The sequence below is a fragment of the Mastigoproctus giganteus genome, chromosome 9, assembly GCF_048544385.1.
Source record: "Mastigoproctus giganteus isolate SK-2022 chromosome 9, ASM4854438v1, whole genome shotgun sequence".
Lineage (NCBI taxonomy): Eukaryota > Metazoa > Arthropoda > Arachnida > Uropygi > Thelyphonidae > Mastigoproctus > Mastigoproctus giganteus.
The window spans coordinates 83,625,909-83,644,090 of record NC_143583.1 but is presented as its reverse complement, the minus strand read 5'-3'; the positions used below and the strand labels follow the sequence as shown (position 1 = coordinate 83,644,090).

Genomic DNA, 18,182 nt, shown 5'->3' with positions numbered 1-18,182 from the left:
TGAAAGGACAGAATTCGTGGGGTTCCTGGGCAACACAATGCTGTCACCCCTCTCGTTAGTGGACAAACCCACCGCTTGCCAGGTATATAGGTACGCTGCATCACTGCATTCACATAGGCAGTAATTTGATGTCAGTGTGGATAAATGTCATGAGTTAACCGACTTTGAAAGAGGGATGATAGTGGGTGCCCAATGCATGGATCACTCCATCGCGGAGGTGGTACAGAAATTGCACCATCCCCATTTGATAGTATCAAGAGTGTATCGGGAATATGCTATTTCCGGAATAACATGTCATCGTGGACAGCGCTGTGGGCGGAGAAAGGTAATGGATGAACATGGCCATCAACATCTGTCTCACATTGTTTCAGCCAACTGGAGAGCAACAGTGGCACAAATCACTGCTGACTTCAATGAGGGAAGTGCCAGAAAAGTCTCCACCAAGACCATCAGGCGATTATTAGCCGCAGTAAGTTATGGGAGCCACCAACCCACCAGAGTCCCATTGCTAACACCACGACAGAGAACTCTACGCCTCAACTGGGCCAAAGAACATTGGCGCTGGACCTTGGATGATTGGAGATGGGTCTCCTGGCCCAATGAGTCCCATTTCCGGTTATTTCGAGCAGATGGGAGGGTGTGTATCTGGTGGAAACTGCATGAAGCTATGCACCCTTTATGTCAATAAGGAACTGTTCAGGCAGGTGGATGGTCGGTAATGGTCTGCAGGATGTTCAACTGGCACATGTTGGGACTTCTGGTACATCTAGACGCATCTCTGAACGGTCCAGGTTACATGTCTATCCTTGTAGACCATCTGTATCCCTTCATGGTCATAGTGCACCCACAGGGAAATGGACTCTTTTGGCAGGACAATGTGCTTCCTCATAGAGCTGTGGTGACTACGGTGTGGTTTGATGAAGAGCATTCCACAGATTTTACCACCGTGGACAGTGGTAAAGCAGAATTATGGACAGTGGTACAGCAAGCATGGATGGAAATACCTGTGGAACGCTTTCGTGGACTCAATGCCTCACCATTTGACCCCTTATCCAGGCAAAAGGTGGGCCTACTTACCAATTACTAGGTAGGTATCCCATGATTTCTGTCCACTCAGTGTAAATCCAGTCATAGAGATCTTGTCTAGGGATTTAGTAATAATGCTTTAAGTAGTTTAATTGTAACTTTGACATGTAGAATAAATTAAATGTTTCTGGGGATAACTTAAATATTTTTAATTTTTTTAATTATAGAAGCATTCTTCCAGAAACATCAGATGAAGTTCATGTTGATGTTGATTCCTTTGAAGAGGATAGCCATGTTCTTCGCTTATGGGAATCTGGAAATTCAGCTAATCCTTCTCCTGCTGATTCTTCTTCCACTACTAATGGTTAGTTTATTTTTATTTTTTATTTTTTTTATTTATTAAATATCAACTAGATTTAACAGAAGTTTACTCGCATATTACTTGGAAAGTAAATGTTTTTAACTAGCCCGGTTTCACCAAGTTCAGTCAGTGAGGCTAATTTTCTTTCTTGCCAACAAGTGAAGGATACAATGCAGACATTGCAAATTCAAGATCCACTGTAAAAAGCATAAGGATTTCATATTGTTATGTTTACTCAAGTATTAATGAAAAAATTATTCCATTTACTATGAAAACATAGTAAATATGTACGTTTAAAAATATATATTGTGGTCAATTAGGTACGGAAGATAATTTCTGGAAAGTATGAACCACGTAATGTTATACACTGCCGCATTCTAAGAATATCGCTTTCTGTTATAAAGGAGAACATTAAAAAGAGATTAAATTAACAATACAGGATGTTAAAATCCTGTAATGTTCTCTAATTAAAAAAAAAAAAAACCTGCTGCTAAGAAATTTGAGGATTGTGGAGGTGATTTTGAGCCTCAGTTATGAGAAATTAATCAGGTTTGAGAACATTCATGCAACATTGCCATTGTTACTCTTGCTATATGACAGTTAGCTTCATTTTGCATCTTGTTGAAGCTGCTATTCCTTTTGATTTATTCCTGCAGTTTAGTGTGTGCTCAGATATGCTCATTAATAAAGCCATTCAAATGACAGTGAACTTCGTCACTTATTACTTAAGCAAAAAATTGGACCTTCATCCTCGGTGACAAAGTACAACAGTTTCTTGAAAACAACATGCAAGTTCACAATTATTTGGAACGGTTTCTTACACAGGTGTATTCTGTATGGATAGTATCCCAACCCTTTTTTTCAAAATGCTTCTTAAAGAGGATTCAGCAATTTCAAGTTCCATTGAATGTCTCATGGTCAATTTTTATAAACTTCTACGTGTGCTCCATATTTCCTTGTGTTCTTCCAGATTATGGTTTATTTTATATTAATGCTGTTTGATTTACAATTGTGGAGTTCTTGTTGTTGAAGAAAAGTTCAACAATAAATGCCTTTTGAACTGTCCACCTTTACATAATGAAAATTCTACCCTCTGAGTCTTTAATTAGGAAAAAGTTTTTTTTTTAATACTTGAATTATAAAAATTACGTTTCTTTAGGCAGACCCTTTATATATATAGTTGACAGTTGTGTGTGGTAGAATATGATTACATAATATAATGCAAGAGCATTCTTTTTACTATTCAGAATTTGCTTATGGATATACATAATGTAAATAAAAAGTTTAAATCACTCTGACCTTTTCTCCAAGTACTCAAGCAAATTACTGAGCATTTTTTTGCATAAGTCATATGGCCTTAGTTGCTAATGCTCCTAAAAACCAAATAACAAACTTACCCTTCTTCTGACCACTCAGCTACGCAGGCGAAGATCATATTCCTTCATAAGTACAATGTGATTTTGACCATTTTTCTAGTCTTACAAATATCCAGTTTATGTTTAGAGTTAACACAACATGTGCACGTTTTTCACCAACTTTCTAATCTTTTTTAATGCCCTAAGAGTTCGATGGGTTATGAATATGACAATATAAGTACAGTTACTCAAGTAACTGATACTAGCAGAGGTTTGAGTGTGTTTAATAAATTATTTATATCAGTGAGTAAAAGTGTGATTCTGTTCAGGCAAAAGGAAAGACCTTTCACTTGAATGGATTCTTCACTGTGATGTTGGACATTCTGTAAGAAGGTTTTTTTTTTGCATAGATCACATGGTTTCGTCACCCTCCATATTAACACCAGCATAGGCATGTGCAGCCTAAAGGAGGTTAGGCAGGCAAAGGCAGATTACGAGAAATCTTTGGTAAAGGATGCAAAGAGTTCTTTACTTATGTAAACTCTAGAAGAAAGGAGATGAATTAGATTGGTCCACTTGATATCGATAGTTCAACTGTTGATGATCCTACTCATATAGCTAACAAACTGAATGAATATTTTGCATCTACATTCACACATGAGGAGTTATTCAAGGATGGGAATGCCAGAGGTGTATTAAACTCTGCAGTAAGCTAGATAATCTTGAAATAACTAAGAGTAAAGTGGAGGAGAAATTGTTGAAGATAAACATAAGAAAGGCACCTGGGGGGTGGATGGAATCTATCCAGTTATATTAAAGGAGGCAGCAAAGGAAGAAAGCAAACCCTTAGCCATAATTATGAGAGCTTCCTTGGACTCAGGGGAGGTACCCATGGACTGGAGATGTGCAAATGTGACCATAATCCACAAAGGAGGATCGAGGGGAGACAAATTACAGATCTGTAGTAATTACAGACCTGTTAGTTTAACTTCTGTTCCATGGAAATTAATGGAGGCACTGGTTAAAGATGCATTGCAGGATCATCTAGACAAGACTTCAGTTATAGCTCAGACCCAGCATGGGTTTGTTATGGGGAAGTCTTGTCTGACCAATTTGATTGGATACTATAATGTAGTCACAAAGAAACTGGAAGCAAAGAATAATTTTGATATCATATATTTGGATCTTGGAAAGGCTTTTGATACTGTTCCACATGGAAGACTGCTGCACAAATTAGAGCAGTGTGGCATTGGAGGCAAATTGCTGATATGGATAAAGGGATGGTTGAGTGGGAGAAGACAGAGGATGGTAATCAATGGACACTGCTCTTCATGGACTAATGTTATTAGTGGAGTCCCTCAGAATTCAGTGTTGGGTCCATTGTTGTCTTCTGTATTCATCAATGATATTGATGATGGTATATCAGGCTTAATGTCCAAGTTTGCAGATAATATAAAGGTCAGCAGGGTTGTTAATGACACTAATGACAGTAATCTGCTGCAACAGGATCTAGAAAAGTTGAGCAGATGAGCTCAGAGGTGGCAACTGAAGTTTAATATTGACAAATGTAAAATACTGCATATGGGAAGCAGTAACCCCAGAGTTTCACTCTCTACCACTGTCACTACACTGACAGTGGTAGAGAGTGAAAAGGACTTGGGGGTAATTGTGCAGGCAGATTTGAAGTTTTCGGAGCAGTGCAGATGTTCTGCAAGAGTATCTCATGTTGTGTTGTCAATAATATTCAGGAATTTTTCTAGCAGGGATAAGGAGGTGATTATCTCCTTGTATAAGGCAATGATCAGACCACACCTTGAGTACTGTATACAGGTCTGTAGGTCTCATTTTAAGAAGTATGTAGAGCTGTTGGAACGAGTACAGAGAAGGGCAACAAGATTAGTGAATGGAACAAAGGGTTGCTCTTACGAAGAAAGGCTTAAGTTTTGCAAATTACAGTGTCTGGAGACTAGGCACCTGCAAGGTGATCTGATTGAGGTGTATAAAGCTTTGAATGGTTTTAGCATGCTCAATGCTGATGGGATTCTTCCTCTTGCTCAGAATAATCGCCTGAGATGGCATAAATTCAAATTGAGGAAAGGCAGTTGCAGGATAGATGTGCAGAAGTTTGCCTTTAGCCAGCGGGTGGTTGATTTCTGGTACAAACTTCCATCTGTCGTTGTAGAAATTGATTGTAGAAATTGATAGCTTAAACAGATTCAAGGCAGAACTAGACAAACATTTAGAGCGAGTGGATGGGTGAAATGAGAAGGGCCTGTGTTTTTTTGGCTGATGCTATATAAGCTTGCTTTCTTGTATCATGTGCCTTGCTAATGCTAAAAACAAAAAGGTGGGCCAACCACAATTTGGGCCCCCTAGAAAAAATAAAATCTTTTATTTTTAAATAAATATATTTTTATAAATACAATTTTATTTATATATTAAAACTTTTATTTATTTAAAAAAATAATTTATTTAAAAAACATACACATTAAAATACATTATAATAGTTCATAACTGATAAATATTCAACCTTTTTAGGTTTACAATTTTTTTAGGTCTATTCATTTATTTATTATAATAATATTCTACGTTCAAAAGGAACAAAGGCGATGAGTTCATCAATTACTTCTTCTGCAGTGACTGCAATTGGTAAATCGTGTTCCAGTGGAATAGGATTTAACTGCTTTGATTGGACAGGATTTATATAAAAAATGAATTTATTTTACTTACGTTTCATTTTCAGATTCACTACATTCGACTTTTTTTTTACTGAAGTATGCCTTGATATTCATTTTCATTCTTTTCTGAGCTCCACTTTTTGGCTTATTCATTATTATAAACTCATTTGTTGAACCCCTATGTTTCAAGATCACCAAGAAGACCTTTTGCAAATTCCGTGAATCACCAAAAACAATAGGAGATTAAGCGTAAAGTAGGGATATATGTGTTCTGAGTTTGTGGGTAGTAAATAGATGGCCATTGCACAAAATAGAAGGAACTGGAAAGTTGCTGGAGAGGCCTTCATCCTGCAGTGGATTGAAAATGGCTGATGATGATGAGGGATATATGTGAAAAGCGTTGTTTATCCATTTAGCGAGGGGAGGCTACCGTCGCACAGCAACGCGGACGGCTGTGTCAAGTGAAATGAGCGTGGAAATTCAAATATCGGAATATGTTTTACACTTAAAGAACATGAATAAAATAAAAAATATCTATTTTATTATTTAAATATTTATTTATTTTAATTCTTTATTTTTAAAATTTAACAGTTTTTTTTTATGATTTAACAAAATTTTTTAAAATGTTTGACACATGAGGCTACGAGGGCCCCCTTCAAGATTTCAGGGGGTGGGACCATGCTCCCCCCCCCAGCTTTCCTGTGCACATGCCTATGAATACCAGGTTTGGACTCCTTGATGCTTCTTTTCTGTTTCCTAAGTGAATTGGAAATTAGTGAATTGGAAAATAGTTACTGTGATGTAATAGTTCTAAAGGGAAATACTTTTCAGATGGCAAAGTTAATTAATATATACCAGTATCTGTGTGAAGAACTACCAAAATTATATTTCAGTTACCTAATTTTGTATTATGCCCTCCCCCATTAATAATTTTCATTGAAGTAAAAACAAATGAAGTTTAATTTAGCATTTTTTTTCCCCCCTTATTTTTGAGTCATCTGATTTTTTTTTTTTTTTTTATACTCAGCCTGAAACATTTTTGTAGGCCCTGGGCATTCTGCCCATTGTAATTGAACCAACCACAGGTATTTGGTTCAAAGCAAAGTAGAAGAAATCTTTAAAAGTATCTGAATGTTTGGACTTTTGATAAAGTATTTTCTCCTAAGACTACTGGAATACGTGTTTTTCACCAAATTTGAAACAAAACTTAATAAAAACTGTTTTATTTTGTTTTTATGAGTATTTCAAAAAAAAAAATCATAGAGAACATTATATATATTTTTAAACAGCTTTATATATATACATACACAGAGTCCAGTCACAATATTATGACCACCCCCCAATGCAGACATCACACACACCTAGTGAATCATACAGTGCATGTGTCAAGTTCACATACTGCAAGCATATAAGGTTTGATGTTAGGCATCCGTGAACACAGTAACAGCCTCTGTCATGGGCAAGGCACGCGACCTATCAGACCTGGAAAAAGACATGATCATCAGCTATCTGGCCAGGGGTGCCAGCATTTCTGAAACAGTGGATTTTGTGAAATGCACACGGGTAAGTGTAAGTGTGTTTAGGGTCAAGCGGCACCAGGGGTTTCCCCCATCTCTGCATATTTTACATTGTGGTGTGTTACAGTATGCTGTAAATGCCAGAGATTTAAAAGTGTATGGGTCTTGGATCATTTAGTGTTGTGTACTGTTGTTCTTCTGGTCGTTTAGCCGCTGAACCCCAGTTGGGACCCAAAGTTGCCCCACTTATGCCCCGTGGAGGCAGACCAGGAATCCAGTAGCTTATATATACTCTGGCAGATCCTGCCACCTAATTTTCAGAGATTTCAGTGGCTAGGACCTAAAAAAAAAAAAAAAAAAAAACCGGAGACACTTAAGTTTAGGAAAAGCCAGGAGGGGTTAATGTGGTTCAGGTATCAATTTAGAAATCGTTAATTTTGATTAGTTATGTGGGGTTTACGCTGGTGTATTAGTGAGAGTAGGGGGAAGAGAATGAAGACTGGGGGGAAAGACAGAAGTATGGGGTCAATGAAGTATGAAGGCAACCCCAGGTGGTCAGTAAGGCATGCCCATGCCTCACCAGGCAAAGTATATGGGGTGGCAGGGGAGGGAGGAGACAGGAAGACCATCTCCTCCTCCCCCTGCCAGGGAGAGGAAAAAGGTACCAGGCAAGGGAACTAGTACAGATCGCCATTTGGCTACATGGCAGTGAGGCTGCAGCAGTCGTAGTTTAGTCATAAGATCAGGTCCAGTAGTAGAGTCACTCGTGGGACAGTGTCCCGTCCAAGTTGAATGTCTTTGTTTTTGGTTCTCTATCTTCAGTTAGTACATTTGTCAGTTTCACTTAGGTCTCATATTTGTTGGTACATAGGCAGGGTTTCTTGGTTCCAGTGTTTGTTCGTATCATTGTAGGAAGTGCACCGTCACTATTCCTAGGCAAGACAGCTAGTATCTTCCATATAATTATCATTCCGAGGTGTGTCTGAAAGGATGTTTTGATTTGTTATCTGGCTGGTCGTCTTTCACTCCTGGTGTATTGCATTTAGTATTCTCCTTCTTGAGAAGAGTTCTTGAGCGAAGTTGGTCAGGGCTCTGTATTCCTCCTCTGAATCCAGTAGGTGAAACTCTTGCCCTCTGGGGAGGTATCGTATACTCGTGATTAGAATGCACCTGAGATCCTCGTATTGCGGACAGTCGTACATGAGGTGTTCCCAGGTTTCGCACTCTCTCCACATGTACAGCATGGATCCTCCACAAGGGCGAAGCCCATTAACTTTGCATTAAAGGGGCCATGTGCAGTTAGCAAGTATGTTGCTTGCAACCCCAGAAAGAACCAAGTAGGCGATTTTGGATAGATTTTTTCAAGTGGCAAAGACTTGTGGGTGATTGCTCCTTTGGTTGTTTCTCCCCACCTGTCCTGCCACACCTGCAGCAGGTGAGACCGAAGCCGGATATTTTCTACCTTATGGTTGTTTGTTGGGGCTATTGTAAATTCCAGGAAAGTGGTGGTTATTCCCTTAGACAAGTAGTAGAGGAGTCCTGTTCTTGCGATTTCAAGATCAAGTGGAAGTACTGCAGCGCTGGGTTACTCACCGTTCTGCAGGCACAGGTGGTAGTGAGCTGGATGGTGTGTTGAATTGCATCCAGGGTTCTCTTATTTACGACCAAGGCAGTTTTGTCGTACCAGATTGCTGAAGCATATGTAATTATTGTGGTTGTCTTGTAGTATAAGGCTAGGGTATGCTTTTTGAGACCCCAGTCTCACCTTATGATCCTAGCTACTATGGTAGAGTAGTTTCTGATCTTTTGTCTTAGGAATTTGAGATGTGGTTGGAAGGATAAGTTATTGTCTAGTATGACACCCAGGTATTTTAGTTGACTGGCCAACTTGATAGTTGTCCCATCAATCTTAATCTGGGGTGGTCATCTCAGTTGCAGGGTTCTTTTAAGCAGTGCCGACGATGTCTTTGTCGGTGACATTGTTAAGAAATTCTTCTTGGCCCACTATTGGAGTATCTGCAGGGCCTGATTAGCTAGTATTTCCAATTGGGCTCTGACATTTGCTCATGTGGTGAAAGTGTACCAAGACTGGATGAATGGGATAGTTTTGACAACCCTATTTGCCAATTGTGGCCCATGCGCCATTGATCCGTCAAACGTTGGCTGAAGTGGTTGGTCAGGACTGATCGGCGTGCTACTGTTGCTCAACTGGCCATCCAAATGAACCGTATGGCCACCAGAAAGGTCTCCAACACAACAGTGCAGCGAACCTTGTTGTGCATTGGGCTCTGGAACAGACGTTTGGTGACAGCACCCATGCTGACGGCCATTCATTGCAAACAGCAGCATCAGTTTGCATAGCAATACCAACACTGGACCCTGGCCAAGTGGCAACGGGTAGCCTCCTCCAATGAGTCACGGTTTCTGCTCCACCGAGTGGATGGACGATGGCATATTAGGCATGAAACCTCCAAGAACAGTCACCCAGACACGATTGTTGGCAGAATGCAGGCTGGTGGGGGTGGCGTTATGGTCTGGGGAATGTTTTTAATGTAATGGCTTGGGTCCGCTGATACCTCTGGAGGGCACCCTGAACGCAAATGGTTACCTATCGATTGTTGCCGATCGGGTACACTCGTACATGTTGACCATGTTCCCTGGGGATGATGGTATCTATCAACAAGACAATACACCATGCCATGTCATCAGAATTGTCCGTGAGTAGTTTGAGGAGCACGACAACTTTAAGCTACTCCCTTGGCCACCGAATTCCTCAAATCTTAATCCAATTGAAAATCTATGGGACCACCTCGATCGACACATCAGATGGATGGATCCTCCACCAAGGAACCTACAGGAACTCCGGGGTGCACTGCAGTCTGCACGGTCACAGATACCCGTAGCAACCTTCCATGGACTTATTGGTGTGCATGCTGTGAAAGGCGCATATTCTGGATACTAGTTAGGTGGTTATAATAATGTGACTGGACCCTGTATATATATAATTTAGATGACATAGAATGGCATATATCAAGAAAAGCTATCCCTAAAGTATACTCTATCACTACCTAGCTGGAAAAAAGTTATACTATTATCATTAGTGTTACATGACCATTTTTGTAACATTTTGGTGTCACCTCTTATGTTTATTATAAAATTAATTTCAGTTACATCTCATTTTAGGGAAAAAGCCTCAATTTACATAGTGAGTTAACATACTTACAAGTTAGTTCAAATGCATCAGATCTGCTCACAGCTAACTACTAAATAGTTATAAGATTGGCATCATTAAGTTATAAGATTGGCATCATTATATCTCATATTGTGAATACCTTCACAACGTGTTGCCATGATATTGCACTACCTCGAATCGAATAAGTGACTCTTCACCATAGGAGAAGACTATTGTTACTTATTTTCAAATTACTACACACCATCAGGAATCTCTCATATCGTGGAGTTATACTTTGCAATTGCCTTGCCATCATTGCAACACCAGGGTGCCTGCCCACCCACTGAAGAGGAGCCAATCAGCTCCAAATGGTGCTGTCTGGGTCGTGGCATCTGCTGAGAATAAGTAACAATAATCTTCTCCTATGGTGAAGAGTTACTTATTCAAGGTAGTGCAATATCATGGCAACTCATTGTGAAGCTATTCACAATATGAGATGTACATAATGATGCCAATCTTATAACTATTTAGTAGTTAGCTGTGAGCAGATCTGATGCATTTGCACTAACTTGTAAAAAATTAATTTTATTATTTTTTAGGCATATCTCATAATAAAAGGAACTAACACTTGAATGCAATAACTTTAATTAAACTTTTTTTATGACAGACATATGCTAGCCCCAATTGATGTAATTTATGATTCAATAAATTATGAAAATCATTTTTGTAGGTGCTCCTTCAAAGAAAAAAGAAAAAAAAACCCATTCTGTTCGTCCTACTCACAGTGGAGGCCAAAAAAAAAACAAATCACGTATTTCTCAAGGTAGTACAGGCAGCAGTTCAAGCCAGAGTTCAGCTGGTCAGGCAAGCCTAGAAATTGTGTAAATTAATTGGGATTAATTTTTTTTTTTTTTTGTTGTTGTTGTTTTATATATATTGTTAGTGCAACTGCAAGCATTTAAGACTAAAAAAAATACTGGTATTTAAACTTTTAAAGATTATAAATTAAAGCATACAGAAATACTTTTAAAAGCAATAACATAGCATTTTCATTACTCTTTGCTAATATTAGCAACTTATTTTGTCATTATTTGTATATAATTTTTTGTTGAAAATTTCAGACATGCATAGAATAAGCAAAAGATGATCTCATGGAAATGCATGGTTTTATGTATATACTTGCTATTACTTTTTTTACGTATCTTTTACCAAGTATTTTATTAATGTATATCAGGTGGGCTATATTTCTGTGGTTGTTTGTTATTCTTGTGAAATATATATATATTCTTGTGAAATATATATATATAGTTTGTAGCATATAAAAATGTTTATATGATGCACATGCAAATATATAGCTTATCTTATTGATTAAGCATCACTGTTCTTGAATTTTGAAATCAAAAATTAAAATTTTAATGAGAATTTTAGGTTTGGAAATTTAAATATATTTCAAGTATATTCAGTCTTAGTTATGAGTGCATTATGTTTTTAAAACGAATAATTTACAAATGGCTGGCCTTCAATACATTAGTATATAAAAGTTTCTAATTTGAAATAAGTAATGTTTGTACAGTGGTTAGTTTTTGGCAGCCATTTATAGGTGTTTTTTTTTTTTTTTCATTTTTTTATGCAATATTTAGGAATATGAGTATAAAATAATTTTTAATTAAGTATGCTTTTTAATGATTTATGTCTTTGAAAATATTTTCAGTTATCAAATCAGAACTTTTTCTGTGGCTTTGTTAAATAATTAGTTTTAATATCAAATTTCATTGTTAAGTTATATAGTAGAACTATATACAGTTGTATACAGTTGTTTCAAGTGATATATTGTTTGTGCAGTACAAAGATATTTCACTTAAAAATTTATTTAATAGACTACATTTCAGATTCTTGTTAAACTAATTGTTAAAGCTTTTTTATTATGGTTAATAAAAGCTATGTAAATTTTAAGTTTGTTGTAATAAGATTATAACCATTGTAATTCACAATTTATGATCACCATAAATTTAAAAATTTTTGTTTCTCTTTTTTTTTTCATTAGCTGAACTATAATATAAATGGCTATATACACGTAATTTTTATTTAAGTAACTGTAGTGAGATAAGGTTATGTATTAGCCACAGGATAAATGACATTGTTATGCACATATCTTTTATAGATGGTTCTCACTTAATTTTGTCTCATTCAACAGCGTTTCATTTTGAAGTTGTTGACCAAAAAATATCAGATTGTGTGGTTTTAACTAAAAAAAAATAAATCCAAATATATAAAAAAAAAAACAGGAAGTGTGAAATATTTGTCAGCTGAAGTATTGCTGAGCATACCTTTATTAAATTAAAGGTTATTTATGTATAAAACACCTTTCTACTTGTAAATATGAGAAACATTAGCAAGACGTGCTATGGGCAGGTAACAGTGCTCTTGGCCATATTTAAATAGGGATGTCCCTATTATAATGGCAATACTGACCACTTGACAATAACTGCTATAGATGGTTCTCACCTAATGATGTATAAGTGTTGCTAACAGTTAATGTAGGCATGCTGTTTTGGTATAATAAAAGCATTTTAAATTATTATACTATACCAAAAAAAAAAAAAAAAATGAATAATCAAGTGCTAAATATTACTTTTGTATTTATAGAAGTTCATTAGCAAGATCTCTAACCTCCAGCCCATGCGCGCTACTAAGTACTATAGGGTCTAATACCTCTTGTGCTTGGGGTTTTCATAAAAAAAAAAAGAAAAAGAAAAAAAAAAGAAATGTAAGTGAAAATAGATGATCTTCGATAAGGGGGAAGTATCCTCAGATGTATTGGAATTTTGTCCTATTTTTCCCCAAGTTTAACTTTAGGTAATGTTTCAGTTAACCTGTTGCAACTTTTAGAAATGAAACTTCAGCATTACAAATGAATGAGTGAGGTATATTCCTGTTGACAGGTAAAACTATAACAAGAGGGCATAAATATAAAATTTTGCAAAGCATCAGTAGTAGTGACAAATGATGCAAGAAAGCAAGCTTATAGAGCATCAGCCAAAAAAAGGGAAAAATTACCCACCTCATCTGTCCATTCCATCTAATAATTTGTCTAATGTTTCCTTAAATTTGTTCAAACCATCCACTTCAACAACACTAGATGGAAGTTTGTTCCAGCAATCAATTGCTCTCTGGCTGAAGGCAAATTTCTGCACATCTATCCTGTGTAGCCATTCTTTTTCAATTTTAATTTATGCCCTCCCCCCTCTTATGTGTGTTGTCTGAGAAAGGGTAAGGATGCCATCAACATTTAATTTACTCATTCCATTTAAAGCCTTAAATACATCGAGGAGGTCAATTCTCAAGTTCCTAGTTTCTAAGCACTGCAGTTTGCACAACTGAAGTTGTTAATAGAAAGAGTATCCTCTACTGCCCTTGAATAATCTGGTTGATTTTCTCTAAGTCTGTTCAAAGTGATCCATATGCTTCTTAAAATGAGCCTTCTAGATTTTTATGCAGTACAAAGGATGTGGCCTAGCCTAACCTTATAAAAGGGGATAATCACCACCTTGTGCCTGTCAGCAAAATTTCTGTATATCAATGACAGAACCTCACAAGCTGTCTAGCAGCCTGTCTATACTTCTCAGAGAACTTCAATGTTGGACTGTACAATTACCCCAAGGTCTCTTTCATTCCCATCATCTTCAGTGTGATACCACCCAAATGTTATTCTGGGATTACTACTATCCATATGCCAATACCTTGTATTTATCGAAGTTAAACTTCAATTTCCATTTCTCAATCCATATGCCTAATTTTTCTAGGTTTTTTTGCAGCAGTGTGCCTTTATTTCTGTCATTAACCACCCAGATAACCTTTGCATCATTTGCAAACTTAGACGTTAAGCCTGATATACGTTCATCAATATCGTTAATAAATATTGAAAAAAGTAAGGGGTGTGGCATTGAACCCTGAAGGACTTTAGTAATAACATTAACCCAAGAAGAGCAGTGTCCATGTATAGCCACCCTCTGTCTTCTGCCACCCATCCATCCTTTTATCCATAGCATTAACTTGCCACTAATCTCTAGTTTGTACAGCAGTCTCTCATGTGAAATAGTGTCAAAAGTTTTGCTGAAATCTAAGTACATGATATCAAAATAATTTTTTTGCATCCAGTTCCTTTGTCACTCTCTCACAGTGGTCAATCAGATTGCTCACCTCCATAGCATGACCTCCATTTTAAAAATCCATGTTGTTTGCCCTATAGCTGCATTCCTGTCAAGATGATCCTGTTTATCTCTTTAAACACTGACTCCATTATTTTCCCTAGAACAGAAGGTAGGCTTACAGTTCTGTAATTATTCATTTTACCCATCTATCTCCCTTTGTGAATAGGAAATACATTTGTGCATCTCTGATCTTTAAGTATCTTCCTCAAAATCACAGAAGAGCCCTATAGATTGGAGCTGTAGGGGCCTTCCCTGAATCCATGGTTGTTCGCATAATTATGACCAAAGATTTGTGTACCTTTTTGTTGCTTCGTTTAATATGATTGGATAGATTCCATTAGCCCCAGGTGCCTTGTTTACTTTTAGTTTGAACAATTTCTCTTCTTTCTTTTCAATTATCAAAGACCCATTTAGCTCCCAGTTATAACTTGGTATGCTTTTGGTGTTCTAAAATGCAAAACTTCTTCATGCACGAATGCAGATGCAAGTATTTATTCACTTTGTTAGCAATCTGAGCAGTATTAACAATAATTATGCCATTCATATTCAGTGAGCCAATGCAGTTCATCCCTTACCTTCTACTGTTAATATAAGCAAAGAATTCTTTGCTACTTTTCTTTGTATTCTTAACCAAACACTTCTCGTAATCTGTCTTAGCCTGCCTGACCTCCTTAACAATTTAATTGCAGACTAATTTGTACTTACTGTACATTTCTCTGTTTCCTGATAATTTATAATTATCCCATACATTTTTTCTTCTCAGCCCTAGTCATATCGGGTCATCTGACATCCATTTAGGTCTAAACCTTGAACAGTGTCTCTTAGGAGCTTGAACAATTACTTCCCTAAATGCTTCCTATTTAGAATTTGCACTTGATAACATCATCAGTTGATCACACTAAAAAGAATTTAAGAATTGTTTAAGACCATTTTAGTTGCATTTATACAAGCAAAATCCCTTCCCTTTACCCTTGGCAGTAATTATGTCCTTATGTGAATCTTCACTTCACCTCTATACACTATGGTCACTGCCACTTCATAGTTCCTTTAAGCGAAGATTCTTAATGCATGAAGAGTTATTGCTGATGTCAGATCAAAAGTATTACTTTGTCTTGTTGCCTCTCTAACATACTCCTATAGAAAACAGTATCTGGTAAATCCAGACAATTTCTACTACTGTGGGAGTGACCAACTTAGAAATTCCAGTCGATATCTGAAAAGTTTAAATCCTCCATTATAAGGCAGCCTATTCCTGTTGGCCCTTTGCTGGCCCACTCTCTTTGTCTGTATATTTGTTCATTATATTCTAACTTTTGTTCTCATTTTTATTTTCCCAGTGCTTATGTCACATCAAACTGGCCACAATGATGAGTCAATTTGGACTGGGTGTTCAACCTTAGATTCTGTGGGCTTCTTAACCAAAAGCATAACTTTTTCCCCTCCTCCTCCTGTCCTTTCTGTATTCATTGTACCCAGTATCTCTGAGTGGTACCATGTTTCTTAAATCCCTGAAGTGTCTGCATTTGATGACAATCAGTACTTCAAATTCATGAAATTTGTTCACTATGCTACTAACATTAATGTACAAGCAAATGTAAATGTGCCTGTTTGTTCCCTTTGTAAACCTAACACAGCCTGTGTATTTGCTTTTCCCATGAGGACTTCAGGCAGGCCTTGTAATCTCCAACACCTTGCATTCCAGGTTGCTGCATATCCAGATAGAAGTGATTCAAGAATCACTTTCATTCCTGCTTGCAGCATGCTTTTAACCTATTAGTTAGTCTTTTCACCCTCACCCCTCCAACCTATCAGTTTTCCAACACACCTTTTGATAGCATCAGCCAATATTCTTGCATCCATCTATTTAGGCATATACCATTCCTTATAAAAACTCTCTCGTTAACAAGCACAAACCATGCTGTGAAAAAATCTACCCTATGAGCCTTGTACAGTCTCTCCAGGGTCAAATTAATTGACAAGACTGTCATCATGTATTCCCTCCTATCGTGTCTAGGCTGAATTGAAGACAAATTTTAAAATGTAATCCTAACTCTTGACTTTTTTTTTCTCAGAATTAGCTTATACCTTTTAAGTAAATCCTCAGATCTCTTATTCTTAATATCATTAGTACCAACTTATATAATAATATCACCTTTTATACCTTTAAAAGATAGCTGTTTTACATCATTAAATTTTTCCCTTATCAGACATATTCTGGTTCTATTCCAACTATCCTTTTTACACAATATATTTCTGACACCAGCAGTAGTTACCTCTGAAAATAGCTGACACCAGCAGTAGTTACCTCTGAAAATAGCTACCTCTAGTGGGACCGGCACTCTCTGTCATTGAGATCTTTAAGCTCTCATATTCGTCCACTAGAATGCTGAATTTTCACTTAATCTCCTCACATTCTTTGCAACAAACACACACCCTTTGGCATCCCTGTGTAGTGAAACATGATACAGCCAAAAGCATCCCCTTTGGCTGTATCATGTTTCACTACAAGTGGTTTGCAAAGAGGCAACAAGTAGTGCACATAAAGTGCCAATTCATAAGAAAACTGGCTTTGGCAGTTCTTCCCTGAACTAAAGCATTCTTGGTACTTTGAGATATTTGATTCACTGCACTAGTCTGAGGCATGATTTTGGCCTAATTTAAACGTACCACACAAAACTATGAGATATGAGTATAATAACACTACACTATTTCCAAGTTATGCAATGGCAGTACATACTACACAATTTTAAGTTATGTTATGTACTATATGATACATTATAAAATCTTTTTTGTATTGCTATAGATCTCATGAAGTTTTACCTTCATTCAGTATTGATCATTGGATTATTGATCATTGGAATAAGTTGCTTTCCAATGTAGTTGAGGAACGGAGTTTGACAAAGTTCATGGTGGATATGGATAGTTATTTTTTAGCTGTGGGCAAATTGTGAATCAAGGGACTTTTCTTTTTGTTTTTTGGCTGAGGCAAAATAAATTTGTTTCCTTGTATCATTTAGCCTTATTAATATTAAAACTGTTAAGAAAGGGCCTCCTGTATAGATATCTGCTATTAATCATTATTTAACTTCAAAAAAATTATTTTAATATACAAATGTTAGAAAAAAATTAGAGGTTTTTATTTTGAATCTTTCAATATTTAAATATTAGGATATAATAGCTCTTGTTGAAATTAAGACTTGTCCATGTTTGGATGCCAACTGAAAGATGTTTGGGCTAAGGTAAAGAAAGCCCACACAAGAAGCATGCAATGCAAAAGTTCAATGAAATTTACCAGTAAAAGTACTCTGCTGTAATGGCATTTGCATTGTTGCTCACTCGGTAAACAGACGGTGGGTGTTATCAGCCTGTAGTAGAAGTTGAATCCCACTGGAGTTTGAAACCTTCCCAAAGTGGAGGGGGTAACCTGACCTTTTTTCTTTAGAATCACTAATTGAATTAACTAATTGAATCACGAACAGAGTCATATTGGAAGTTCTGGTGTTGTAAAAAATGTTCGTAATGTAGTTTCACCGGTAAACTTTTTCAAAGTTTGCCGTGCTTCTCATGTGGGCTTCCTTTATTTCCTTTTTTTTTTTCTTAATAAACAATTTATCCACAAATCTACCAGTGATGCTAAAGAAAAAAGGTCAGGTTACCCCCTCCATTTCAGAAGGGTTTCAATCTCCCATGGGATTCAATTTCTACTCCTGACCGATAACACCCACTGTATGTTTACTGAGCAAGCAACAATACAAATGCCATTACGGCAAAGTACTTTTACTGGTAAATTTATCGAACTTTTGCATGCTTTTCGTGTGGACTTTCTTTACCTTCGCCGAATTTTGCTGAGGTGCTAGAATTT

General features: G+C 36.9%; 1 protein-coding gene across 1 annotated transcript in view; it reads left to right on the top strand.

Annotated features, from left to right (window-relative positions):
- Nucleotides 1–17,271, top strand: part of LOC150080505 (ataxin-7-like protein 3) — a 126,003-nt gene extending 108,732 nt beyond the window's left edge. The window contains exons 9-11 of the mRNA XM_090380716.1: nt 1,254–1,390; nt 10,840–10,990; nt 17,124–17,271. Of these exons, the coding sequence (XP_090236842.1) occupies nt 1,254–1,390; nt 10,840–10,990; nt 17,124–17,271 (436 nt within the window). The remainder of the gene's footprint in view (nt 1–1,253; nt 1,391–10,839; nt 10,991–17,123) is intronic.
- Nucleotides 17,272–18,182: the final 911 nt, after the last annotated feature.